At 45.9% G+C, this 26899-nt stretch overlaps 5 protein-coding genes across 6 annotated transcripts; 4 read left to right on the forward strand and 1 right to left on the reverse strand.

The window, feature by feature from the left end:
- Window positions 1–276: 276 nt before the first annotated feature.
- ccnc (cyclin C) lies at window positions 277–3834 on the forward strand. 2 transcript variants are annotated; one of them, XM_049756694.2, is made up of 12 exons: window positions 277–440; window positions 813–919; window positions 1269–1353; window positions 1455–1524; window positions 1732–1783; window positions 1865–1920; window positions 2037–2072; window positions 2168–2259; window positions 2344–2411; window positions 2488–2567; window positions 2665–2783; window positions 2864–3834. In XM_049756694.2, exons 1-12 carry the CDS (start codon window positions 409–411, stop codon window positions 2916–2918), a joined length of 852 nt encoding a protein of 283 aa, XP_049612651.1. In that variant the 5' UTR covers window positions 277–408; the 3' UTR covers window positions 2919–3834. The 2 variants fall into 2 exon arrangements, with proteins under 2 accessions (XP_049612651.1, XP_049612652.1); XM_049756695.2 differs by lacking the exons at window positions 813–919; window positions 1732–1783 and having other exon boundaries at window positions 286–440.
- A 229-nt stretch (window positions 3835–4063) lies between these two features.
- Window positions 4064–7464, forward strand: faxca (failed axon connections homolog, metaxin like GST domain containing a). Its single transcript, XM_049756677.2, has 6 exons — window positions 4064–4499; window positions 4849–4984; window positions 5074–5270; window positions 5357–5574; window positions 5816–5932; window positions 6020–7464. Exons 1-6 carry the CDS (start codon window positions 4246–4248, stop codon window positions 6319–6321), a joined length of 1224 nt encoding a protein of 407 aa, XP_049612634.1. The 5' UTR covers window positions 4064–4245; the 3' UTR covers window positions 6322–7464.
- Window positions 7465–8784: 1320 nt separating this feature from the next.
- Window positions 8785–19708, reverse strand: pou3f2a (POU class 3 homeobox 2a). The gene is given in 3 exon segments (XM_068649205.1): window positions 8785–12024; window positions 12026–17038; window positions 19598–19708. Coding segments are annotated over 2 exon segments (1383 nt in total). The 5' UTR covers window positions 12119–17038; window positions 19598–19708; the 3' UTR covers window positions 8785–10734.
- Window positions 19709–21691: 1983 nt separating this feature from the next.
- On the forward strand, window positions 21692–24173 carry LOC125990052 (uncharacterized). Its single transcript, XM_068649206.1, has 2 exons — window positions 21692–23276; window positions 23362–24173. The coding sequence occupies exon 1, from the start codon at window positions 21692–21694 to the stop codon at window positions 22808–22810; it is 1119 nt and encodes a 372-aa protein (XP_068505307.1). The 3' UTR covers window positions 22811–23276; window positions 23362–24173.
- LOC137839548 (uncharacterized) lies at window positions 23257–25652 on the forward strand. Its single transcript, XM_068649336.1, has 5 exons — window positions 23257–23302; window positions 23468–23658; window positions 23816–23997; window positions 24192–24368; window positions 24487–25652. Exons 1-5 carry the CDS (start codon window positions 23257–23259, stop codon window positions 25223–25225), a joined length of 1335 nt encoding a protein of 444 aa, XP_068505437.1. The 3' UTR covers window positions 25226–25652.
- Window positions 25653–26899: the final 1247 nt, after the last annotated feature.

Genomic DNA, 26899 nt, shown 5'->3' on the forward strand with positions numbered 1-26899 from the left:
ACATCGTTATTGTGACATTTTTAATCAGGCAATCTCCTACCATCCACTCAAAACGTCTAACATACAACCCACGCCGCAATCAAAAATTGACACTGCCAACTGTGGTTGCAACTTTTACATTTTTCTTTTAAAACGTTGAAAGCATCAATAAATCAAATAATCACCGATCGTACATTGTTATTAGACGTTTTCTTCGCAAAATACGCCCTTATCCCATTTCCGCAAAACAGACCAATCATAATCTTAAACGTCAACGTACTGTCCTTCCAGCCAATCATATACCGTGACGTCATCAAAATGGTAGGACGTGTTAGGACCCCGGACGGTCTGAACACCCGCCGGCGTCCACTTCTTTGCAGTAAACAAACATAAATTTAAAGTATTCTCTTCTGCCTCGTCTCGTCCGCAATGGCTGGAAACTTTTGGCAAAGTTCTCATTAGTAAGTTTGAAACAATAAGATGAACACGATACGTTTTTATCGCCATAGCCAGCTTCTTTTTATTTGGGCCTAGCATTAGCCGCGCAAAAGCTAACCACCAGTTGTGCCCAGTATCAACTGGAGGAAAACAAGACTCCTGGTTGATTCTGAACACAGCCATATACCTAGTTATGTAAGTGTTATATATTATCTCAGGTGTTTATTTTTACGTCCCTTCTCGATTAAAAACCATGGTTTAATTTCAATTGGCCGATAAGTGAACGATATACTATAGTTTGCGATGAGAAAATCCCACTCCGGTGATTATAGAGTAGGAAGGAATGAGTGAAAGATTAGGAAGTGGCTGAAATGAGCAATTGTGTCTTGGCAAAGTCTGCAGTGGGTGCTGGACAAGCAGGACCTCATGAAGGAACGACAGAAGGACCTCAAGTTCCTCTCTGAGGAAGAATACTGGAAGCTGCAGATCTTCTTTGCCAACGGTGTTTACCTTACGTCATACTTCACAAACGCAACAGTGCATAAACAATCCAATCAATTTCACATCCAAAAGCAAACTAAATTCGTAATATTTTGAAGCTTATTTGCCATTTTGGCCAAATTAGTTTCTGTTATGTTTTAAAGTTTGGAGTTAAATTATTACTACTTATTAAATTATTTTATCATTTGAAATTCAATATTTCAGAATTTTTATATTTTCTTTTTTGGGACAAAGCTCTACCAATGATTTTAAGTTTTATACTACAAACAATGTTAATTACAAATAAAAAAATAATATTTATGGAGTTATCCAAATTAATTTCAAATCTTGAGTTGTTGTTCTCTTGTTAGTCATTCAGGCTTTGGGAGAACACTTGAAGCTGAGGCAACAGGTTATCGCCACTGCTACTGTCTACTTCAAACGTTTCTATGCAAGGTACGCCCCGAAATAATCCTGCTCGAAGAACCAAACCTGGTGACCTATTGTCACCATGACTCGGAATTTGTGTAAATTTGTAGTTCTTTCCCTCTCCACAGATATTCCCTAAAAAGTATCGACCCAGTTCTCATGGCTCCTACCTGTGTTTTCTTAGCTTCCAAGGTGGAGGTACGGACACTCTCAGCATCATAATATCAAGTTCTCACTGAAAAGAATAAAAGACATAATGAATGAATAAAATCACAGTGGTACAAAAATTTTTTTGTATATTGTAAAATGTAAACCAGATCTGTTTTTTTATTAGACTTTAGTCTATTGCGTTATGCTATTTTTTGTTACATAACATTTTGCTTATGATGGCTAATGGCTATTAAGGAATTCGGAGTGGTTTCCAACACGAGGCTGATCTCCGCAGCCACGTCTGTGTGTAAGTCAACACGCTCAGTTAGTCGTCTCACAGTTGTCATGTAATATATACCGTTGTTGTTATCTTCCCTCCTCAAACTAGTGAAAACAAGATTCTCCTACGCCTTTCCAAAGGAGTTCCCTTACAGGATGAATCATGTGAGTCATGGACACGTCTGCTCAGGAGAATGAATGTTGGGCCAAAATGAATTGCTGCTATTCAATTCGTATTTGACGTTGCCCGCTCGTGGTTGAAATTGTGTCACCTTTTGCAGATCTTAGAGTGCGAGTTCTACTTGTTGGAGTTGATGGTGAGTTGCATGATTTTGTGAATAAATATCAGAACCAATTTCAAGAGTGGTTCAAAACATAACACATTGACTCACTGATGTATTTGCCGTTTCAGGACTGCTGCCTGATCGTTTACCACCCATACAGACCACTTCTGCAGTACGTGCAGGACATGGGCCAGGAGGACATGCTGCTGCCACTGGCCTGGTCTGTCTGCCCCCCCTTTTTTTTTTCTTGCCTATTGTCCCATTTTCGCTGCAATGTGTACTTCTGTGCTGCGTTCATCACCAGGCGCATCGTGAATGACACCTACAGGACAGACCTGTGTCTGCTTTACCCTCCCTTCATGATCGCCCTGGGTGCGTGCCACATACCCCCCCCCCCCCCCCTTCCGCCAGCTGTACTTACATTTCTTGTTGTTTTCCTCCATCAAAGCGTGTCTGCATGTGGCATGCGTGGTGCAGCAGAAGGATGCCAGGCAGTGGTTTGCAGAGCTGTCGGTGGACATGGACAAGGTTAGAGTCACACCAATGACAGAAATTATGCATGAACGGCAAGGCGGCAGAACTCGACGGAATGCCACGTGACTCCCACCCACTATTGTGCGTTCAGATTCTCGAGATCATCCGTGTCATCCTCAAACTGTACGACCAGTGGAAGAACTTTGATGACCGCAAGGAGATAGCCGCCGTGCTCAATAAGATGCCCAAACCCAAACCGCCTCCCAACAGGTACACTCAATCGCCACAAACTGGCTGACGGGATGCTACACAAAAGTGACCCTTTTCATTTGGTTGTTGTTTCTTCCCAGCGAAAACGATCAGAGCTCCAACGGCAACCAAAGCAACTCGTACAACCAGTCGTAGCGCAAGCACATCAAAATGAGTGAATTTGACCTTGACTCCCTTTTCCCCCTCTTCTGAGCTGCTATGGCAGTCAAAAGGGAGGAGGGATGATGACGATCAACACCATCAGCATCCTGATGTCCTTGAACGTCCCACAGGAGGACACAAAACTTGATCACAACTCTGTGTTGGGAGGGGCCTGTGAGTAACATGTTTCATGTGTAGCGTGTGCGCGTGTATTGCTCAGGGTGCAATAGTGATGTCCACTAGGAATAATGTAACTTTTTTTTTTTCACAATACAATTTACTTTTTAACCACCTTCATTTTGAAAATATGCCCACATTCTTTTAGTTACGATTCCAATGATTTTCACTTCCATCTTAGATTTGATGCCCGCCCTCCCCAACTGAAATAGAAGCTCTTTTGTTAACCCTTAATTTTGCATTTAATTATGGAGTCGATGACCTGTGCACAAATTTCTCTCTGTGTAGTTTTGTGGTTTCTGTGTGTACCAATGACAAGATACTTTCAAAGCCTTACAAAATTAAAGCTGCTGATGTTGCGATCCATTTCGGGATGTAAACTGTGAAAAGTCTTTTTTTTCTTTCCATTCGAGGATTTTGCCACACATTCCTGAAGCATGTTTGTTTTCTCCCTGAGTGACTTTCATCACAGACACACGCACACTTGTTACTGTTGATGCTCATTAAATATAAGCAACATTTTGGCTAATGTATGCGCTGATGTCACAGAGAGAAATGCAGCATTGCTTGGGAGGGGGCATGGGGCACTTAAGTGAATACATGACTGTTGACTTGAGTCTCAATTTTTTGTTTTTTAGATAAAGGGCTTGATTTCACCTGACTGGAATATTCCGTTACCTGAAACCGTTTTGTCTACTTGAATATAATGCTAATAAAATGTTTGGTGCAACAAGCTTGTGTCATTTTGTGTCTTTAAATGTGAAAATTACAAAAGCCTCAGAGGGGACAAACAGTATTTAGCAAAAACATATGCATGCATGTACTTATTATCTACACATATTGAGAGATTTATAGATGCATTGAACGATATATATACACACACATTTTCCTGGCATAATTTTTTTATACGAGCCAGTACTTTACTTTTACTGTGAAGGTCCCAACCGGAAACACCACGACTAACGCATCCACACTGACTGACCCTGAGAAAAGAGGGGGAAGAATAGGAGCCAGGCGGGGAAGTCCGCATCGACGACGAGCCACGACCGGGGTGGTCGTCGTGTCCGCCGGCCTGCCGCCGTCGACCCCGCGGCACCCATGAGGCCGAAAGCGAGGCGGAAAGGGGCCGCGGACGGCCACGAGCATGTGCCGCTGCTGGCAAGTGGCCTTGGCCTGGACGCGGTCGTGCGTGGTTGACCTCGGCCCGAGCCAGGACGTCTCGGCCAGTGGGAAGCAGTCGTTTTATGGGGCCATCGTCGCCCTTCCCCTGGGTGGCGACCGCGGCACTATCATGTCGGCTTTGGGCTCGGACTCGTGGTGGCGGAAGACGCTCTATCTGACCGGAGGAGCTCTCCTAGCCGCCGCTGCCTATTTGCTGCACGAATTGTTGGCCATCAGGTAACAACATATGATGCGGGGGAAGGGGGGCGTGTTGTTATTACTTCATGTTGCCCGGTTGGGCGGTGTGAGAGCGAAGTCTGCGTTGTGACGTAACGGAACACCCCCTCCGCCATGCAGCCCCCATCACCAAAAAATGCCTTTCACATTCTGCTTAACTAACGCGTGCAATACATTTATTGCGAGAGATAATCCGAGTTCACTTATGGTATTGTAGCTAATTGTATCGCAAATAGTAATTACATATTCAAATAGAATGTTTTCATTATGTCATTGAACTCAAGTCAAGACAAGACGACATTCACAACTACTGCAAATCAGTAAATATTAATCATTTTCACCGGTCCAGAAAAGACGAAGAGTTGGATTCTACAGACGCCATCATTCTGCATCAATTCTCCCGGCCTAAAAGCGGAGCCCCATCCCTGTCCCCCTTCTGCCTTAAGACGGAGACCTACCTCCGCATGGTGGACCTGCCCTACCAGGTAGTTTATGTTCTCACCCCGATTAGGCGTTACATGTATTAGCATAAGCTAGATGAAGTAGAACCCTCCCACGTCACACCTCCTTGCAGAACTACTTTGACGGGAAGCTGTCACCACTGGGCAAGATGCCGTGGATCGAATACAACCACGAGCATGCGTGCGGCTCCGACTTTATCATTGACTTCCTGGAGGAGCGACTAGGCGTGAGCCTCAACAAGAGCCTGACGCCGCAAGAGAAGGCTGTTTCCCGCGCCGTCTCCAAAATGGTAGAGGAGCATTTCTACTGGTGAGTGTTGCCACAATTGAGGCTGTCACGTAAATAAATGACGCACAGCAAATAGAGGTCACGTGATCTCCTTTCCATGCCCACAGGACCATCACATACTGCCAGTGGGTGGACAACCTTGAGGAGACGCAAAAGATGTTGTCCGTGAGCGGGCCGCTGAGCGAGCTGCTCAAGTGGATCCTGAGTCACGTGACCGGCGGCATCGTCAAGCGGGAGATGTACGGCCACGGGATGGGACGCTTCTCCAAGGACCAAGTCTACGCCATGATGGAGAAGGACATGCGCACACTGGCCATCCTGCTAGGTGAACGAGTTTGAAAATAATCTAATTGCAATTTTTTTCTTTTGTCAATATTGCAATTACAATTTAACACTTAAAAAAAACGATTTTTGACTCACTGTTTAGGGTGTGGGAACAATGTGACAGCACATATTGACTTATTGTTTAACATGTTAATTAGACTGCACAATACTGCCCCCAGTGGTGAAAACGAGCACTAAAGCCAGGTGGTCCATGTTGCTGTTACGCGCTTCCTGTGTCATAGGCAATAAGAAATACCTGATGGGCTCCAAGATCTCAACTGTAGATGCCACGGTGTTTGGCCACTTGGCCCCTGCCATGTGGACTCTACCTGGAACACGACCGGAGCAGCTGATCAAAGGTGACATCATCCTGTGATATCAATTTACGTATGAATAGTCGGCCAGCGTGCAGTCATGTCAAGCATTTGATGCGTGTTGTACTCCAGGCGAGCTGATCAACCTGGCCATGTACTGCGAGCGAATTCGCCGCCGTTTCTGGCCCGAGTGGTTCGTGGACTTGGAGGACTTTCGCTACGACGACGTGTCCAAGAGCAGCATGTCGGCCTCCGAGTTCCCTGACCTGGGCCTCTACTCTCACACGGACACCTTCCCGGATGACACGTGCTCGCACTCCGCCCCCGGCACGCGCACGCCGCCCATGTCGCCCGGCAGTGACCCGACGGGCTTCTCGCTGTACGACTCGGACATGGACACGGAGGGCTCCGAACTGGAGCCGCTCAAGTGTTGACCAAAGTTGAAAAATAGCTCAAATATGAGGATTAACGTCACCGCCTGGTCGTGCAATGCAGCTACTTATGTGAGTGTGAAACATTACTGTTACCATGGCAACCATCACAACCGTCCCTTATGAGCTAATAGCGCCACCTAGCCTTGTGCAGGCAGGACTTTAAACTGCACGAGTCATATGGACAACGCTCATAAGTGTAAATACATGCAAAATAGACATATATGTATATATTAGGGCTGCAACTCGAGATTATATTCATAATCAATTAATCTGTCAATTATTTTGTATATGAATCTGATAAAAAAGAAATGTTAAATTCAATCCCAATATTATTATTTTTTTATTTAAATTTGACAAATCAAAAACTAATTAAAATTCCATTAGTGAATTATAATCAGATCAATTTATGTTCATATAAATTTACTGCACTGTCAATTTTAAATATTTTTTTGAATAAAGGTTAACATTAACAATATTTTTCATGGATTAACAAATTAATTCATATTAAAATAATGATTAGTTGCTGTCCTAATGTGAAGTATAGCTAGCCTGCAAATATTGAATATTTGACCTCCTCAGAATGATGTAAATACTTTTCCCTTTAACGAATTCAGAGTCAGACATTCTAGCCACTTTCTGTCACACTTTTGTTAAAGTTCACTTTTTTTTTCAGTTCAGTTTTTTTTCTCTTCTTTCCTGTTATGGTAATATTCTTTCATCCTAGGGATATTTTGCAATTTGATTCAAATTGGGATTGTCTGGCCTTGGCGGAGGACTTTGTCACACAGGAGTGATGTCCTTTATTTTTAAGTTACACAAGTAGATAAAAAAACAAATTACTCAAACTGTCATATCGACGACTCGTGACTCGCAAAGCTACGTTACGTGCATTTGTCATTCAGCAGATGTACATGGAGAGATTTGTGAGAATATGGCGATAATGTGTAAATTTTTTTTTTTTTTTTCCAACATGAATTGATGGCAACATAGTTGCACGTGCTTTCCGAGATCATCGCGTTCAATCATTAATACAAATATCTAAATTCACATTACAGGGTTTGTAAAACAAACCGTTAGTGTGGGTATATTTAAGTTGACTTAATTTTTATATTCTCGGCTTTCGTCATCTTTATTCACATTTGGCCTTGTGTGGAGATTTTTTTTTAATTCATATTATATTTTTGTATTTATGTATGACTATAGCATTGTAAATAAAATAATAAATAAAAAAATGTTGCTGTATTTTGTATTTATTTATGTTGGTCTTCTTTAAGCAGACCACGTACACTGCTGCATTACGAATTGGACTGACCCAGGAAAGTGGGTCAATTTGCCGCAACTTTGGGTTGTTTTTGCAGAAAACAAAAAAAAACATGAAGTTTGGTCAATTTCGTGGGTCGTCCAATTTTTATCCTAAATTGATTTGGTTTTGACCCAACAGTTTTAAGAGTGTAGAGTGTTCCCAGTTGTCAATAAGTTCAATCACAAACTTCAAGTTGGACAAAGTCAACATTTCTGAGATGGGGGGGGCACATCTTACAGGCACCCATTTGTGCTTGTAGACTATAGAAGCCATATGACATTGTCTTGTTCTGTTGTGTGTGCATAGTGTCATCTCATGGATTGTAAATACACACTAAGGAAAGGCGTTCGAGAATTTATTCCATAACTTTGATATCCAGCTCAAGGTCCATTTTTGTCCTCACTAGTAAGAGCGCACTAGTGTCTTAATCTGACATTTCTTTTCACTGGTAGTGCCACTTTTGGCCAACCAGTACACTAAGCTGGACACCAAGAAAATGGAATAAATGCTCAACGCATATGTGTGGTGTGAACATTGTATCATGATGTAACCTTTATGAATGTATGTAGAGACAATGGATTAAATATGTGCTATTTTATCCTTGTGTCACCTTGTTTTAAAATGATCCCAATATATGGAAATAGTGGTGCAATAAAAAAAAGCCATGTTTTTGGAAAAAGGTCTCATCGCCACGTAAACGAGTGTACAGCAATCCACCGCTGGGTGTCGCTCGTCGCCCGCTTATTTTAAATCTATGACGTAATCTTCTAGCAACAAAGTGAGTCAAACCACAGCGGAAATGCGTCACAATCACAAATTCCTTTCAAAATCCCGCATATTCGTTTAAAAAATCCCTCAATTAAGCAATTATGCAGATTATTTTGTCGTATGTGAATTGTGTTATTACCTTGATAGAAAACATGCTTTTGCTAGACAAATTAATTCTATTAATTCATGTCATGAAACCGGCAAACTAAATCTCGTCTCAATAGCACATTTTTGTAAGATTTTTAGATTTTTGAGACTGATCCCATTTGCTGTTACAAATGGTATTGAGCCAGCTGAAGCCTGCAAGGGCACATAATCGCGACATAAAAAAATTATATATATATATGACAACAGATTCCCGCAAGTTAATAAGCACCCGCAGACTAAAAGTGTAATAGAAAACAAAAAGGATTTAATGACAAAAAAGCATGTAGAAATTGTGCAATTGTCGATTTTTTCCCATATCACAGATTTCAGGTCGATGTTTTGTTTTGGTTTTGTATTAATTACCCTCGCAAAACAGAAACTCAAATTCAGCACTGAGGCCACACGTGAGCAGAGCACCTACTCCCGGCCTGCATGTTGGGGGGAAAATCCCCACTTATGATTACGCTTGATATCGCAAATATTATAAAAGATTGCTGGGAAATTTCTGTTCATACATTCAGAGAGCTTCGTTGTACGTCACACAGGTTGTAAAGACAAAAGTGTGTCCTCGAGCTGCGTCTGAGTTTCCACCTTTGAAGAAGGAAAATTCAAACCTACACGCCCGCCCCCGTATAACCTTGTCCTCAATCAGATAAGCTTATGGAAATCACAGTAACACGAGAACAAGTGTGGAGGTGTGTGTTTGTTGGCACGGACTGACAAATATACAAAACGAACCCTGTACAAAAACAAAGAAACAAACAAAAACAAACAAACAAACAAACAAACAAACAAGAATAAATAAGTAAATGCATGAGCTACATCCCACAAAGAGTCTGGGTGAGTGCATGAGTCATACCGCTGGTAATAATTATTACTATTGTATATATAGACACGTTTTTGAATGAATAACCTCCATCTTCATAGGAGAGGAAGGCATTAAACGGTGGGGTGAATTGCTTTTGGAGTCTCACATAATTGTTTTTCTCGCTCGTGTTTTTTTTCCCCTCGAAAAAAACAAATATAGGAAATAAACATCAAAGACACACTACGCACGCACGCACGCACGCACGCACGCACGAACACACACACGCACCCCCCCACATACATACACAAATAGAAAAAGCTTTAGTCTTTCCAGTATTATTATTATTATTATTATTATTATTACTATTATTACTATTATTATTTACCTTAAGTATGACGTTGATTACTGAATTGATATGTAACGATTAAGTTAACTTATACTATGGTATGAATGTCCTTGTGATTAGAGAGACAGCTTTAAAGTAAAAACTGTTTTGTACGTTCAAGCAAATCTTGAACTCAAATGAATATAAAACGAGAACAATAAAAATAGGCCCGTCAAGTAATAATAATAATAATAATAATAATAATAATAATAATAATAATAATAATAATAATAATAATAATAATAATAATAATAATAATAATAGTAGTAGAAGGATGCTGTTGATGGCTTCTGAATTTGATCAATACTAAATTTGAACATTTAACCATCGAACTAAAATAAGCCTTTAAATAAGAAATTCAAAATGCAATGAGCTCGTGAAATAATTTTTTTTGTAGCAATAATAATAATAATAATAATAATAATAATAATAATAATAATAATAATAATAATACTGCTGTTGTTGGCTTGTAATTGTGAGCCAAAGAGCAGGTGGGTGTCTGCAGCTGTCGGAACCTCTGTTGCTTTTGTTCCACGCAAAGATGGCGTTTATTTACCCACTTTTACTCACTGCGGTTCATCCAGCCCACGCGAGAACATTCCCCCTCCTGCCCAACCCCCGTGGATAAGTCTACAAACGGAGCCTTCCTTTGTGTATGTGTGTGTGTGTGTGCGTGTGTGTGCGTGTGTGTGTGTGTGTGTGTGTGTGTGTGTGTGTGTGTGTGTGTGTGTGTGTGTGTGTGTGTGTGTGTGTGTCCACAATTGGGCACAGTGACGCACAAAAGGCGTTTGCTTGGCTCACACGGCAGCATGAAGCACGTCCCGTAATAATGAATACGAAGAATACATCCCATAATAGTCGCCGCGAGTTCCGCAGCGCGAAGGAGCATCCGTCCACATGCCTGCTGCTTTTGGCACCTGCACTGTAAATCCTACTCGCGTCCTCGCAACATTTATGTTAGAAAAAGGAAAACGAAAGGGTCCAAGCGCGCAGGGGGTGCTGTCACTGCACAGGGGTCTGTCCTCCGTGGTGCGGAGGGCTGTCCCCGTACATGTCCTCCCCACCCGGCAGAGGTCCCCCGGCGGGCGTCATCCGCTTCTCCTTTTGCCTCCTGTTACAGAACCAGACCCGGACCACCTCCTTCTCCAGCTGCAGGCTGTCCGCCAGCGAGTTAATCTCGGCCGCCCCTGGCTTGGGGCACTTGAGGAAGTGACTCTCCAGGGCCCCCTTGACGCCCACCTCGATGGAGGTCCTCTTTTTTCGCTTGCGGCCCTGCGCTGCGATCTTGTCCAGGCTGGTGGGGCTCCCCGAGGTGGAGTCGGCCTCCTCCAGCCACTTGTTCAGCAGCGGCTTTAGCTTGCACATGTTCTTGAAGCTCAGCTGCAGCGCCTCGAACCTGCAGATGGTAGTCTGCGAGAAGACATTGCCGTACAGGGTCCCCAGGGCCAGACCCACGTCGGCCTGGGTGAAGCCCAATTTAATGCGCCGCTGCTTGAACTGTTTGGCGAACTGCTCAAGCTCGTCTGAGGTCGGCGTATCCTCATCCGAATGGTCCTGGTGCTGGGGCGGCGGCGGCCCGCCTCCGTGGTCGCTCAGGTGCGGGCTGTGGCTGTGCTGTTCGTCGTCCCGACTAAGCGGCTGGTGGTGCACATGCGGGTGCGCATGGTGGTGCATGCCGCCTTGCTGCTCCCCGCCGGCCATCAAGCTGAAGCCAGATTGGGAGTAGAGCAGACCCTGGCCCTCAGATGTCGCCATAGCGGGAATATGCGCGGAGGTGGTGCTGCCGGCGCGCCATGCTCTGGCGTCGTGATGCGCGGGTTGGTGCGCGGGGTGAGGGTGTCGCTGTTGCGCGTCGCCGCCGCCGGAGTCGCGCATCTCCTCGCGGTCGCCGTCGTGCAACACGGGCTTCACGTCCTGCTCCCCGAGCGGGCTGGACGGCCACGGGGCGCCGGCGTCCCCGTGGTGAGACAGCGCCGCGATCCACTGGTGCGCGTGGCTGAGCGGGTGCGCGCCGTAGTCGCTTTGGAGCAGGGCGTGCGCGTCCCTGTACTGCTGCTGCTGTTGCTGCTGCATGGTCCCGGACTCCGACTGCTGCTGCGGCGGCGGCGGAGGGCTGCCGGGGCTGCTTAGGACGCTGAAGTGGTTGGACGTGGCGGTCGCCATCACCGCCCGAGTGGGGTGTAGGAGGGGGAAGTCAGGAAGAGGCTGCCTTCGACGGGAAAGCGGTGCGCGCCACGGGACAGCCAGGCGTCTCTCTCCAGCATCTCCGGGGCGCTGTGCCAAGGGGACGCAGGCAGAGGCGCGCACCTGTGGTCCGCCTCGCTCCTCTCTTTATTGGCCGAGAGTGGCTGACACATGTGGTTACCCCTGACAGCACCCCGCTCATTGGTCACGGGAGATTGTGCACAAGCCCACCTCATCCCATCCCCTCGGCCCCACAATACTACGAGCGGTCCTGCAGCGTGCTGGAGCTCACTACGGCGGAGGCAAAGTGTAAACACACACGCGCGCGCGCACGCACACACAAGGCTCGCTCTCATTCATGCATCCCAGTTGGGATTGATCACCTGTCAATCAGGGACAAGCACTCACAAACGTTTTCATTTAGTCTTCTAAAATTGCTGCAAGCCTCCATTCAGTGGCTGGACCTTTAAATACTGTATATAGTAATTCACCAAAAAGCCCACCTACAGTGATTAGGAAGTAGGAAACGAGAGGATGATTGCAAACACAGCCAGAATCCTTCCCATCATTTCCTACTCCTAAATTAGGTATTTTTATTTAATGAACAATGTCATTTAGTCAGCAGTCAAATAAAAAAATGGTTCTGGAGCGCTGTTAATGACGTCATTACTGTCTCATAATTACCTTGTAAATGAATGGCAAACCACAATAGGCACTTCAGAAAGTGATTTTGAGGACAGCCTTTTCTGTATATGTATTTATGTAAATACAGAAGACACAACAACACTTTGAGCATCTCATTCAAACTGCCATGCAAATACGAAAACAAAACCTGAGAAGAAAAAAAGCCCCAGAAATTGCTAACCCAGTACTAAGAGCAAAATGGACAGAGCCAATGCTGGGTAATTAATACCCGACGTATTGACTCGATTCAAGTAACAAGTGCTAAGTGATGAGAATGATGAGACAAGTTGAACATTGCGGCATTGTCTCTAGAGGAATATTTGGGATATTTAGCAAGCATTGGAGCTGGAGAGAGACTTTCAGCTGGCTACGCTGTCCAGCCAGCCAAGCTGCATGCTTCCAAAGGCCTTTTGCCCCGTTGCCATGGCGAGGGCGCTGAATGGAACAACAACGCCCACGTCACAGCTGCAATCGCTCTTCTTCTTCTTTTTGCCGCCTTCCAAAAGGGCCCATTGGGGGCTGCGCGCTCAGGACAAATAATGGCAAGGAGAAGAAGGAGAGAAGGAGGGAGTGAGGGAGGGAGGGTGTTTGGTGAGGGCAGCGAGGGGCTAAACAGAATAGAGACCCTCAGCCCACAGTGCCCTCCTCCACCTGCTTGTTGGCTAAACTTTGCGTTGGAGGCATGCTGTTGTTTCACTAAGCCCATCAAGGTGGGGGTGTTTCATCAGAGGTCACAGTAGGGGGAAAAAAGTGAAAATAAAATATATAATTATATAAACAAATTTTTGTTATTTGGTATTGTTTAGTAATTGCTTATCAAAATAGCTGGCGATTAATTTGATGAACAATTAGTTGATAAATAATAATTCATTTTGACACCTCTACTTCAAACTATACTCAAACACCCTGAAAAATTTTTTTGTCTTAAACTTGGGCACCAGAAGCAAAAGATAACACGCAGAGGTTAAATGAACCCAAAGGACAAAATAATAAATATCAAAGTCAACCTTCAAATGTTCATATCAAGTCGGCTACACGCATCAACAGCAATAAAACTTTGCCTTGCAGATGATAAAATGAGGACTTACACAGGAAGGGCTAATTAATAAACGTGTTAAATCAAATCGAGGCGAGGACGCGCGTCCGGAACGGAATTGTGGGGGATCAAAAGAACACTGCTTTACGATTAGAGCGTAATTCCCAGAATCACCAAATTTGTCGCCGGGGGCTCTGGCAAGGGCCGTGCAGCCGAGAGGAGCAAAACATATTAACCTAATAGTCTAATATGCAAACTACTGGCTGCCCAATTAGGGGACTTAATAACGCATAAACGATGCGAATCTCGCTTTTTACACGCCGAAGAGGTCGCCGTTAATTTGAGTCAAAAGACTGGCTGTGCTGTCAAAACAACACACACACATACACACAACACACACACACAGTCTCCGCCTGTTGTTGTGGGTCCAAGTCTTGCTTAATGATGGAGAATCTGAGCGTTAAATTAATACTAATTAAACAGCCTCAATTGCAGGGAAGATTCAATTTCTGCACAGGACTAATGGGCCTAAGTGTCCCCGAACTGTTTGTCGGACATCTATGATTAAATGCACACAGAATAGAACAAAAACAACTTTGACTAAAAAGCCACGTGTGGCTTCTTTCCCAAGAGAATTTCGCAAAGGGGAGGGGGGAGGTGAATATTCATCTGGATCTCCTACACTAAGGAAGCCACATTTTGGGAAGCATTTTTTGTGTGTGACCGGCTCGTGTCCCTCCCCCTTTGGGAACCCAAATGCTGGACTAACTGGACAAGGGCTCTATGTGTGTTTGTGTGTTGGGCTATAGAGGAGGGTCAGGTGGGGGAGGGGGGGAGTTCTTTTATGCTGCCGGACACATGGAGATAATGGCCATTCCTCCACAGCTGGCCCACACAATCAAAGCCAGAGTGCAGATTGGAGGATTCCAGCTTTAACCAGGCCTTTGTGGCTGCTAATTACATCTGAATGCAAAACCCAGAGACCTCGCTACCCCCCCAACTCAATCTCTCCAAAAGGGAAATAATAGCCCAAACAACCCTTCAGGGATGAGGCCGAATGCACTCTCACACACACACGCCTCCGTCACTCTTAAATGTGCAGCTGCACACACACGTACATACACCAGCAGGGGTCTCATCAAAGAGTCACATCTCACACACACACTCTCTCATGTGGCACTCGGCATTAGATCACATCTCAGTGTGCCTCACTCAGAAGAGACGAGGAGGTCTTAAAGGACTTAAGGTTGAATGGGAAACACACTGAAGAGCTTTTGGTCGTGAGCGCGCCCCTGCCCCTGTAATCCTAATCTATACACACTCGTTGCCGGCGTTTGCCTCCATCTGCCTCACACATTTGTTTTAATCACAGGTGGGTCTTCTACATCCTAAACTACAAAAAACAGGTATTTCTATTGAGGGGGAAGGGGGTCATGATGGGAACAATTTGAAGTGTAGTGGAATGGACAGGGGCGGGAGGACAAGGTGCTTGGTTCGCCTTGAGGTTAGTTTAGTTCTCTTTAGCATTGATTTACTCTTTCTCCTATTTATTTCCTCCTTCGCCTGGATCTGCCTCTCTGGGAGGACAAATGGAGGAGAAACATCAAAGCACACACACACTTGTCCTCCATCCTCTGTGCCGCACCAATCAAGGGTGACCAGCGTTTGGGTGCATCTATAAATCCGCTCCTGCAGACGTCCCATGTTGTCTCACCAAAGCGTCTTCAGAGGAGCCATAAAGACATAAAGGGAGGCTCCGAAGCTCACGGATGAGCGCCCGTAATTCACCGGCAGATGTTTTTAGCCTGACACTGGTGCGGCGTGTCATCAGCGGCTTTATAACGTCATACACAAGGCAAGGAAAATAAAAGTCGACGCATGCCAGTCATATTTTACAAGCGGCCTCCTCAAATGCTCCAAAGCGCCACGCGGCCTTCACTCTTGCGGGCTTGCTAATGGAAAAACTCTCGAGCAGAGGAGGGAGGAGGAGGCACAGGTAAGTCGTTAAACCTACTTGAAAGCGCAGTGCCCCCCGATCGATAGTCCCGAGCTGAGCGGGGATTAAAATCAGGCTAAGTCTGTTGCGATCAATACTGATGGCTAACCCCAAGGTTAAAACGCGAGTAAATCTCCATACATGTCCACGCGGCGCGGCCTATGCGGCAGATAAGTCTGCATGTAGCCATGCAAATAGACACGCATGGAGTCGATATGTGCTTCAGCGCCGAATCGGTTCCCCCATCAAGACGTGCAACGTACCCACGCGACTGTCGAGACGCCCGTCTTGATCAATTCATAAATCAATCAAGGGTTGGCCTGGACATTTTGGACAACTGCGATGTCCAATTTTGTAGGAACAGTAGGATAATCAGCAAAACAAATTAATTGTTGCGTCTCCACCCGCTTGCTCCTTTGGACACCAAAAGCGATAAAAGCGACGGGCGTGATCGACTGTTTCACACTCTAACGGAAGATTGACATGAGCGCTCGTAAGCATGGATTTCGCCAGAACGGGTCCGCATATCAATTCCCGATAACCGATCAATGTGGCGGTGCGGCGAGGGAAAGCGGCAAGGCAGACACGTAATTTTTTTTTTTTTTTTAAGTCTATCGGGTTGTTCAAGTGACCTCACACTGAAGACTTTAAACCAAAAGTTTCAGCACTTGGTTGACTTAGCTCAACGCTAAGTCTTGCATAAATCTCATTCAGTTATTACAACTTATTTCATGCGAAGCTAAGACAAGCTAATAGCAGAAAACCAAAGGAAAACTTTTACATGACAAGTCGTAGCGCTTCCTATTTGTGCCAACACGCCTTTTTCCATGCATCTCAAATGCGTTTCAATCAATCAATCAATCAATCAATCAATCAATCAATCAATCAATCAATCAATCAATCAATCAATCAATCAATCAATCAATCAATCAATATTTTATTGGCCAAGTTTGAGCATGCCAAACAAGGAATTTGACTCCGGTAGATCTCGGCCTCTGTACAACATTTAGTTGGCTAACAATATTCAGGACGACATTTGCAAAAATTGACAATTATTTTCAAGCATTCCCTGATCTTGAACTCCCAGGAGGGCAAAGAAAAACTCAAAACTCCTACTAGGGGAAATGAGAAATCTTGAGAAGAGACCACAGATGGGAGGATCCCTCTTCCAGGATGACCAGGCTGCAATGGATGCAGAGAGGACACATAGTACACATAATAAGGACAATCAAAAGATAAAGCATTGAGGGCAGGATGTCTCTGAGACTCTGAGTGGTGTGAGTTCATCAGCGCGACAGCCTGGGGGAAGAAGCTGTGTCTGCGTCTGCTGGTTTTGGTGTACAGCGCTCTGTAACGCCGTCCAGAGGGGAGTAGTTCAAACAGACTGTGACCTGGGTGAGAAGGGTCTGTAGAGATGTTACTTGCATGATTACTGGTCCTGGACAGGTACAAGTCTTGGATAGATGGGAGTTCAGCATAATTTTGGCTAGGAGGATGGGGGAGTGGGGTTGTTTGGGGGGGTGGGACCCATGCGTGCACACACTCGTAGGCGAACCTAGCCAATTAATTTGCAGCTCAGATCTCAAAGTCTCAGTGGAGAGGTGCTAGGCTACATATACCGCCAGGCTAATTTGTGCGGCAGGTCGGCGTTAAATATATGCATGAGGCTAATTCGCCGAGCGGCGTAGCCCGCTAGAACGCGGCACTAACTCCCATTAGCGCTGCTTCTGCCTCCGGTGGAAATCAACACAAGTCCTTGCAGATTCTTTTTTTTCCCCCCTCTCTCTCGCTCACGCATAAAGCAAACAAAATTAAATTTGCTTGGCTAAATCAGAGAGTAGTGCCAAATGTGTGAGTTCCCTCCCTCCCCCACCTTTGCTAGCCGTGTCTGTCTCCTCGCCTCTCATAGGGATAAATTACTCCAACATCATAAAAGAGCAGAAAATTAGAGAAATGGGGGTGGGGGGATTTCACTCGAGTGGGATTCCCTTTCCTAAACAATCCCAGCATGCTTTGGCTTGTGTGTCCCCAGTTCTTTGATTTTCTGCCTGTCTGTGCATGAGTCTACCCCCCCCACCTCCACCCCTGTTTGGCGCTGCAGGACGCGTGTAGTATTTTGTTGTTTTCATCATTTTAATTTAACTTGTTTGTGGGGAAAATAACTGTTTTGATGTGCATGCGCAAGAGCTGAAAGTGATTTGTCAATTCCCCAATTGTCTATATTGTGTGTGTGTGTGTGTGTTTGTGTGTGTGTGTGTGCGCGCGCGCGCGTGCGTGTGTGTGCGTGCACGTGTGCGTATGTGTGCGTGCGTGTCCATGTGTGTGTGTGGGGGGGGGATGAAAAGGGGAGGTAATATAGGGAGGAGGGGGGAGGGAAGGCTGTTCCTATTGAACTTGACCCGCAGGCCAGATCAATGCATGTGTGTGTGTTAATGTGTGTGAGAAGACAGCGGCGGCGTATGTGTGTGTGCGCGTGTGTGGAGGCATGCGCCGGCTGACGGGTGAGTGCGAGCTGCCAGATCAATGTGTCTCTGTGCGCCGTGGAATGAGGGAGCACGCTGATTACCCGAGAGGGTGGGGGCGTGGAGGGATGAGGATGATACAGCGGCGAAGGAAGCGAGGGAGGAGGCGATGAGATTGAGGAGAGGACAGAGCTGCGAGCGGCAGGATCAGCAGGGAGAGAGAAAGTGGGCGAGAGGGGGAGCTCGGCTCATTTCATTTTCATTTCCCCCTTCCGCAGCGTGTCGACACATTCCGCCAACATTCATATCCACAGGCAGATGGCTGGGATCAGCTAGGACGCAATGTGGGGAAAAAAATGGCAGGATGGCCGGGGGGGTGGGGGGGCAACGTGATTCTGTCCTTCCTTTTTGCATCTCTTTTTCCTGAAACACGGGTGTTTTCATATAAATATGGCTGTGCTGCAGAAAACTACTATTCTTACTGAAGCGGCGAACTATTAATCAAATTAAAATCGTAGAATGCAATTTTCAAATGGTAAAGGCTGCAATTTGGGCAATGTTTTAAAAAAAATATATAAATTCATATCAATAGTTTCTAAATAAGTTCAGTAGTTTTGCCATATGACGGTCCGATTAGCTTAATGTAAAGGTTCCTTAGACGAGCTAACAACTTTGCTGACAACTTATTGCAACTATGAGGTACATTGTGAATAGAGAGGGTCCACTGTAGGTCATTGGACAAGTATTTGTCAGAAAATACTTTTTTTAGAATAATGAAGTCTAAGCAGGACCGTGATGCTACCTCACATCAATCTAATCTCTACTGAATGGAAGTAACACCTCTATAGCTATCCCGCTATTTGCTATTTCACCATGTGACTGCAAGACTGCTGTGAAGAGAATCTATCCAAACAATAAAGCCACTATTGTAAATATGTGAAGGTATATCCAGGTATATATGTGTTTAAGACAATGAAGGTTCAATCCACTGTACTGCAGGGGGTCCCCATCTCAGTCCCAGCCAGGTTCCCATCACCAGAAGCTCCTCATCCACAACTGTATTTCATCTACGATGTTTTTGTGCTAAGCCTGGGAGAATTGCACGCCGCATATCATGGGGGGAGGTGGGTGGGCACACTTCCCTCCAACTCCCTTCACCCACCACTAAAAAGCTTCCAATGCATTCCAAATGAAGATAAAACGGTAAACGCTCTGTATTTATGCGGCAATTTGCTCGTCACTCAAGGCGCTTTACGACACTTTTACGCGCTCGCGCCGACGTGCCGGAGCGCCTGCCGGCTCATCAATAACACTCGAGCGAGGCAACCGTTTGGAAGGGGCAAATTACTAATGGATTTGTGAATGGTAATACGGGCTGAAAATACTTATGTAGACAAAAAAAGCGCAGAACTGTGAACTGTCAATTATGTCAGAGCCATCACAAGCTGTCGTGGGCGGACAGCAAACAAAACAAACGGCATGTCCTATATTTGTTTTAAGTACCTGCTCATGTTGGCCACTGAAATTTTGTCCATTCGGACAGTAAAGGTGATCCAAATGTAGCGTTCAGTGACTGTGTCATATCTTTCATGTCTTTGTAGTCTGTGATCAGTGTTAAGATAGAGTAAGTCACGTGACTAGAATCAGGAAGTAAGCGCAGGTTTCAGCACAGTGTTTAAAGAGAACGCTGCGTGTTCTATTCTCTCCTGCAGTTCGGCAAAACTACTACCTACATTTTGTGTTATACAAGGCATCGTTGGTATGTATCTTTGTTTAAGTTATTATGGATCGAAATAGATCTTTTGAGTTCTGAAATGATAGTTTTATGCGATGTTAGACGATAGGATAGAAGCATCATTGAGATTTCATATTGATTTAATTCATTTAGTTCGTATGACTGATGATACAATGTGGTTTGTATTCTCCCAGTTTCACCCTTTCCCTTGTTATTAAACCTGGAGTCAACCTTCAACCTGGCCTTCAGAGTCTTGATGAGTGAAAAGTGGTTGAGCTTACAGTGAAACAACGTCTTCATCGCAGAAGGTAACAAAGTTAAACGCCAAACTCAGACTATGGTTGGACAAAAGGAACAGTCACTGAAGTCTAAATCTTACAAATCATGTTCTACAAAAACGTCCTCTGGCAATGCTGCTGCCATGGCCCGCGCCGAAGCCGAGGCAGCGAAAGTACTCCTTTCCTTCACAGATAAAGAAATTATTTTGAAAATGGAAAAGGAACATTTAGAGGCACGCATGATGAAGCTATCACTAGAGAAAATCGTGGCTGCGGCTGAGGCCAAAGCAGAGGCTCTAGAAACAGCAGCTAGCATCAACGGTAGTGAGCGAGGTAGCAGGAAGATTCAACTCGATGAGAATCCCTTTAACCCACTGGAACGGACCAGAGAATATGTCGCTCAGCAGTCCAAGGAGCATTAAACCACCGCGCTGGAAGAATACGCTCTTACCAAAACTGACCCGCTAAACGTGTTATCCAACCCGTCTCCGCACCTTCTCACTCAGGATGACACTAACCAGCTATGCACAGAGCCCCCAGCGCCGCCACATGTACTCTCCCAGGATGAGCCTGTTCAGCTACGTACTCGGCTAACCTTGGCATCACAACCATTTTCTCAAGATGAGCCTGGACAGCGATTCACAGAGCCAACAATGGCACCACATCACGACGAGGCAAGATGGCTACACGTAGAGTCTGCATCAGCACCTTATCTTCCCCCGCAAGGTGTTGATTCATATCTACGTGCAAATACCGTGCCAGGTAACTCTATTACAGCTCCACGGCCCATATCAGAGAATGGTCCCATTGCCAACCTCACCTATACGCCAGCGAACAGACTACCAGCTCATTGGCCACAACAATATGCCCCTATCACATCTCTCATTCCAAGAGATACACAAGGCCATCAGGGCGCATATACAGATACACCCAGATACCGGGGTCAATCACATCCTACCGTGTCCGATTACACACCCCAAAGCAACCAGCACGACCAGTAAGGTATCAACGACGTCAGATATTCCGCTCGTCGCGAGCTGGTCACTACAAGTATGACTCAATTCAACGACAAGCCTGCAATCTACAGAGCTTGGCGACTGTCCTTTCAAAACGCAGTGAGAGGACTCAATTCCACTCCCAGTGAGGAGATGGATCTACTGGTCAAGTGGCTCGGGAAAGAGTCGGAAGAGCATGCAAAGCGTATCAGGGATGTCAGTGTCAATCACCCCCAACAAGACCCCCAGATGACATGGGACAGACTGGACGCATGCTCCCCCTGAAGTAGTCGAAGAGGCTCTCTTCCAACGCAGCAACAATTTCCCAAAAATCACCAACAAAGACTGTGCAAAGCTCCATGAGCTCAGTGACCTCTTGATGGAATTAAGAGCAGCCAAGGCAGACGGAACCCTTCCAGGCCTTCAGTACCTAGACAAAGCCAGAGGAATAAGTCCCTTGGTTCAAAGGCAGCCCTTTAGCCTGCAAGAGAAGTGGCGGACTAACGGATTCAGCTACAAACAATGATATGGAGTTTCATTCCCCCCCTTCGGAATTTTCGTGGACTTCATCTTCCATCAGGCTAAAATCATGAATGACCCGAGCTTCAAGGCCATTAGCCAAACGGACATTCCTGAACCAAGCAAGAACACGAAAATGCACAGACAAAGGGAGATCTCAGTCCACAAGACGGACGTTGGTGCTGCAGAGCGCAGCGCTGGAGCCAAGAGCCCCGATCGCCAGTGCCCTATTCACAAAAAGCCCCACCTGTTAGGGAAATCTCGGGCTGTCCGGGAGAAATCCATAAAGGAGAGGAGAGTGTTCCTGAAAGAGCACAGAATCTGCTTTAAATGTTGCACATCTACTAAACACATGGCCCAGGACTGCAAGTATACAGCCACGTGTATTGAATGCGGGAGTGGGAAACATAACTCTGCACTTCACCCTGGATCAGTATCGCAGACCAAGGAGCCAACCCCCACTACAGAGCATGGCGGGGAGCTAGCCCCTACAGCTCCTTCGGAGGTCACAAGCAATTGCACCGATGTCTGCGGTGGCGATGAGAGCAACAGATCATGCTCTAAAATCTGCCTTGTCAGGATCTACCCTGTCAACCATCGTGAGAAAGCGACAAAGGTCTACACAGTCATCGATAAACACAGCAACAGATCCTTGGTTCGTTCCGAGTTCTTCGACACCTTCAATGTTCAAGGACCCCCTTCTCCATACTCTCTCCGCACATGCTCTGGAGTGACAGAAACCATGGGGAGAAGAGCTCCGAGCTCCCAAATCGAATCCATGGACGGCGAAGTTAGGCTTCTCCTACCAAGTCTTGTAGAATGCAACAACATCCCAAACAACAGATCCGAGATACCAAGTCCGAATACTGCATCCAACCACCCTCACCTGAAAGCAATTGCTCATCTCATCCCAGAACTTGAACAGAGCGCCCCCATAATGCTTCTCCTTGGGCGAGACATCATCACGGCCCATAAAGTCCGCAATCAGGTGAATGGTCCAAGAGATGCTCCATTCGCCCAGAAACTCGACCTTGGATGGGTGATCGTCGGAAATGTGTGTTTGGGAGGGGTTCACAAGCCTGACACCATAAACGCCCTGTATACTAGGACTACAGAGCAGAAACGCCCCTCCATCTTTGAACCCTGCCCGAACGTCCTTCAGGTGAAAGAGAGGTCCAGTCAATTCTAAGGCACCGATCATCCTAAGAGAAACTTACCTGCAACGGAGAAACCGACCAGCTGGGTTCTACAGTGTTTCAACAAACAAAGGATGATAATAAGGTGGCTCCCTCCATTGACGACCTCTCGTTCCTGAACGTCATGGAAAGCAAACCAGCGATGAAACAGCATTTCCTCACCTTCATGGAGTAGGTCTTTCGGAACAAACATGCAGAAGTGGCCCCACCTCTGAAGGAGGACGAAGAGCAGTGGCAGCACGTGTCTACAGAACTGAATCCTGCAGATATCGCCACGAGGTCCGTTACTGCTGCACGTCTCTCAGACTCCAGCTGGCTGTCTGGACCTGCGTTCCTGAAACAGCCCCATAAGGTCCAGCCTGAAGAAAACTCCTTCGAGCTGGTGAATCCTTCATCAGATCCAGACATCCATCCCCTCGTGTCGACTATGAGCACAACCATGTCGAGCAAACAACTCAGGTCTCAGCGCTTCTCCAAGTTTTCAAGTTGGACATTGTTGACCCACACCATAGCTCGCCTAACCCATTTTGCTCGTTGTTTCCAGATTAATTCTACAACCGAAGCCAGTGGCTGCAAAGGTTGGCATCACTGCCACGCAACAATCTCAATCAACGAACTCTCTCAGTCTAAAAGAACCATCATCCGGGCAGTTCAAGAGGAGATCTACCCTCACGAGTACGCCTGTCCGCGAAAGGAGAAACTTTCTAAAGACAGCCCTCTCAAAACCTTAGATTCCTTCATCGACGCTGATGGTCTGCTGAGGGTCGGAGGTCGTGTCAGAGAAGCGCAGCTCCAGCAAGAGGAGAAAACCCCTCTCATCATACCTGGCAAACATCACATAGTAACGCTCTTGGTTCGACACCACCATGAGAAGACCAAACATCAGGGACGACTGTTCACTGAGGGCGCTGTGCGGGCTACCGGTTTCTGGATAATTGGCGGCAAAAGGCGTGTGAGCACTGTTGCGTTTTGTTCAAGATGTCCGTCGTTGAGCAAAGAAAACAAAGATGTGGAGTAATAGTTGGTTCTTTATTTGCAAGATCTTGGATTGCTTCACGGTAGTCAGTACAAGTGCACTTCAGCAGATGAGAACAACGTCAGACTCCAGATCAGAAGGTTTTATACTGTCCACAAGCAGGAATACGGAAGGGGAGGGGAAAAGAAGGAAAAACATAACCTCGTAAGAATGTCTTGTTATCTACTGAATGTTTTGTATCAATGTGTCATGACGTTAATGAGCTCTGCCTTATGTGTAATGGAAAAGTTACTAAGCTGTGTGTGCCGTGTTTGTGCTCTGATGGAGCAACTATGTTTGTATAAATTAATATAAAATTAACATAAAACATTTAGACATTGCTGTTGCTCCCTTTTTAGCAGCCTGATCCACGGGTGTGTCACATGTCGCAAACTGCGTGGCACCCCCCAAACACAGGAGATGGCCGACCTTCCGGCAGACCGCCTCTACCGAACCTCCATTCACGAACGTGGGCATCGATGTGTTCGGACCATGGACCATATCATCACGCCGTACGAGAGGTGGCCTCGCTCACAGTAAGCGGTGGGCAGTGTTATTTATGTGCATGAGTGTACGAGCTGTCCACATCGAAGTCATTGAGTCCTTAGAGACCTCCAGCTTCATAAACGCCCTCCGGCGTTTCCTTGCCGTCAGGGGCCCTGTGAAGCTCATCTGTTCCGATCGAGGAACCAACTTTGTCGGCGCTTGTAAGGAGTTGAAGATCCCCTCGAACGTCGACAACGCTGCGGTCGAGAAGTTCCTCCTGGACCAAGGATGTGCATGGAAGTTCAACGTTCCACACGCCTCTCACATGGGCGATTCGTGGGAGAGGATGTTTGGAGTAGCACGAAAGATCCTGGACTCAATGTTCCTCCAGCTTGGAACTTTGAGACTCATCCACGAAGCACTCTCCACACTGAGGGCGGAGGTGGCTGCGATCATCAACGCCAGACCTCTGATTCCAGTGTCTACTGACCCGGACGATCCTTTCATTCTTACTCCAGCAACCCTCCTCACCCAGAAGGTGAGTGTACCTTCAGCCCCAGTCGGTGACTGGATCAAAGACCTCCACAAGTCCCAGTGGCGTCAAGTCCAACACCTGGCCCAAACGTTCTGGGATAGATGGAAGAAGCAATACCTCGCATCACTTCAGCAGCGACAGAAGTGGCAGGCTCCCACCCCAGACATCCAGCCTGGGAGCATTGTCCTTCTCAAAGGTAATCAGCTCTTGAGAAACGAGTGGCCTCTGGGACTGATTACTCAGGTCTTCCCCAGCAACGATGGCATGGTACGTAAAGTCGAGGTCAAGGTCTCCAAGACGGGCGGGACAAAACTGTACCAGCGTCCCATCTCCGAGACGGTCCTCCTTCTTTCCCCTGATAAGAAACAGTAAGAACTGTATAATGGACCTTTAAGGTTGTGGCAAAATGCCTTTCATGTCTTTGTAGTCTGTGATCAGTGTTAAGCAAGAGTAAGTCACTTGACTAGAATCAGGAAGTAAGCGCAGGTTTCAGCACAGTGTTTAAAGAGAACGTTGCTTGTTTTATTCTCTGCTGCAGTTCGGCAAAACTACTACCTACATTTTGTGTTATACAAGGCATCGTTGGTATGTATCTTTGTTTAAGTTATTGTGGATCGAAAAAGATCTTTTGAGTTCTGAAATGATAGTTTTTCTGTGATGTTAGACGATAGGATAGAAGCATGATTGAGATTTCATATTGATTTAATTCATTTAGTTCGTATGACTGCTTATACAATGTGGTTTGTATTCTCCCAGTTTCACCTTTTCCCTTGTTATTAAGCCTGGAGTCAACCTTCAACCTGGCCTTCAGAGTCTTGATGAGTGAAAGTGGTTGAGCTTACTGTCTTCGGCTATTTAACATATTAACATATATTAACAGGGAGTGAGGGGCAGACAGGACTTATATACATGACAGGTAACGAGAGGCAGGTGGGAATAATCACACTGATCATGGGCACACAGGAGGGGAGGGGCGAGCACACAGACAGAAACCAAGACAACAGACACATAGTGGAGCAGTTGGGGACGAGACGTGACAGGATAAACTGTATAAATTCAAGCTTAGGCTGTAACAGATGGCCAGAGAGCAGCTGCGCCGGGACGTGACCCCAGGACATACAGCTTGACATACTGTACATCTCGCCGCACGCAAACACGCAGACTTGCCGAACCCCTGGCCGTGCAGCTCTATCCCGAGAGGAAATTGAATTGAAGAGTTGACCCCGCCTGACACAAGGCAAGCACCATTGATTTTTATTAAAACACAAAGCATCAATACTGAGATTGCTTTTGTGCTACGCGGCGTCCGCGTGGCGTCCGTTTGGCCGGCGAAAGGCACAAAGTCACCGTGGCCCCCCTCGCTCTTAAAATACTTCAGACGTGACAGGAGAGAAGGTATTTCCATAACATCGGCTGAGGGGATTTAGTGATACGAAAACATTGAAAATAAAATTTTGTTTTGGGCTCCACCACATCATTTATACTCTGATAAAGCAGAAACTGACATTAATTGTAGAGCTGCATTCGGTGTACTTGAGGTAAATGCTTTTTCAAATCGTTAGCCAGCATTACTTGCATTAGGATTCCAATCACACGCTTTCGTGACATCATTGCCGCGTTAAACTGTTTTGACCGGTAGCTGGAGGAATGACACACTTTGGGTTTAATAAGGTGAAAACAAGTACAAAATAGTACACGTTAAATATGTCAGGTCACTCTCACATGCGCATCAATTCCGCTGTATTGACACTATGGCGATGCAATTCATTTTGCGGCTACATCTCGAAAGTATAAAGTTTCTGGACAATATTACCAATAAAAATAAAGTACTTGGGAATATGATTAGAAGAATGTAATTATAGCGCATTGTATTATTTCTTTACGGTCTAAACATAACACTGGATGTGATGTTATCTATGCTAATTGTTAGCAAGTCTGTGTTAGCATTTTTTGCATTAAGATGTGAAAAAACGATGTGTGTAAAGTGTGGGAAAAAAACGATACTTTTACGTTTCACCCCTTGAATGCGGGTCAAAACCGAATTGT

Source organism: Syngnathus scovelli, chromosome 20, assembly GCF_024217435.2.
Source record: "Syngnathus scovelli strain Florida chromosome 20, RoL_Ssco_1.2, whole genome shotgun sequence".
NCBI classification, from domain to species: domain Eukaryota; kingdom Metazoa; phylum Chordata; class Actinopteri; order Syngnathiformes; family Syngnathidae; genus Syngnathus; species Syngnathus scovelli.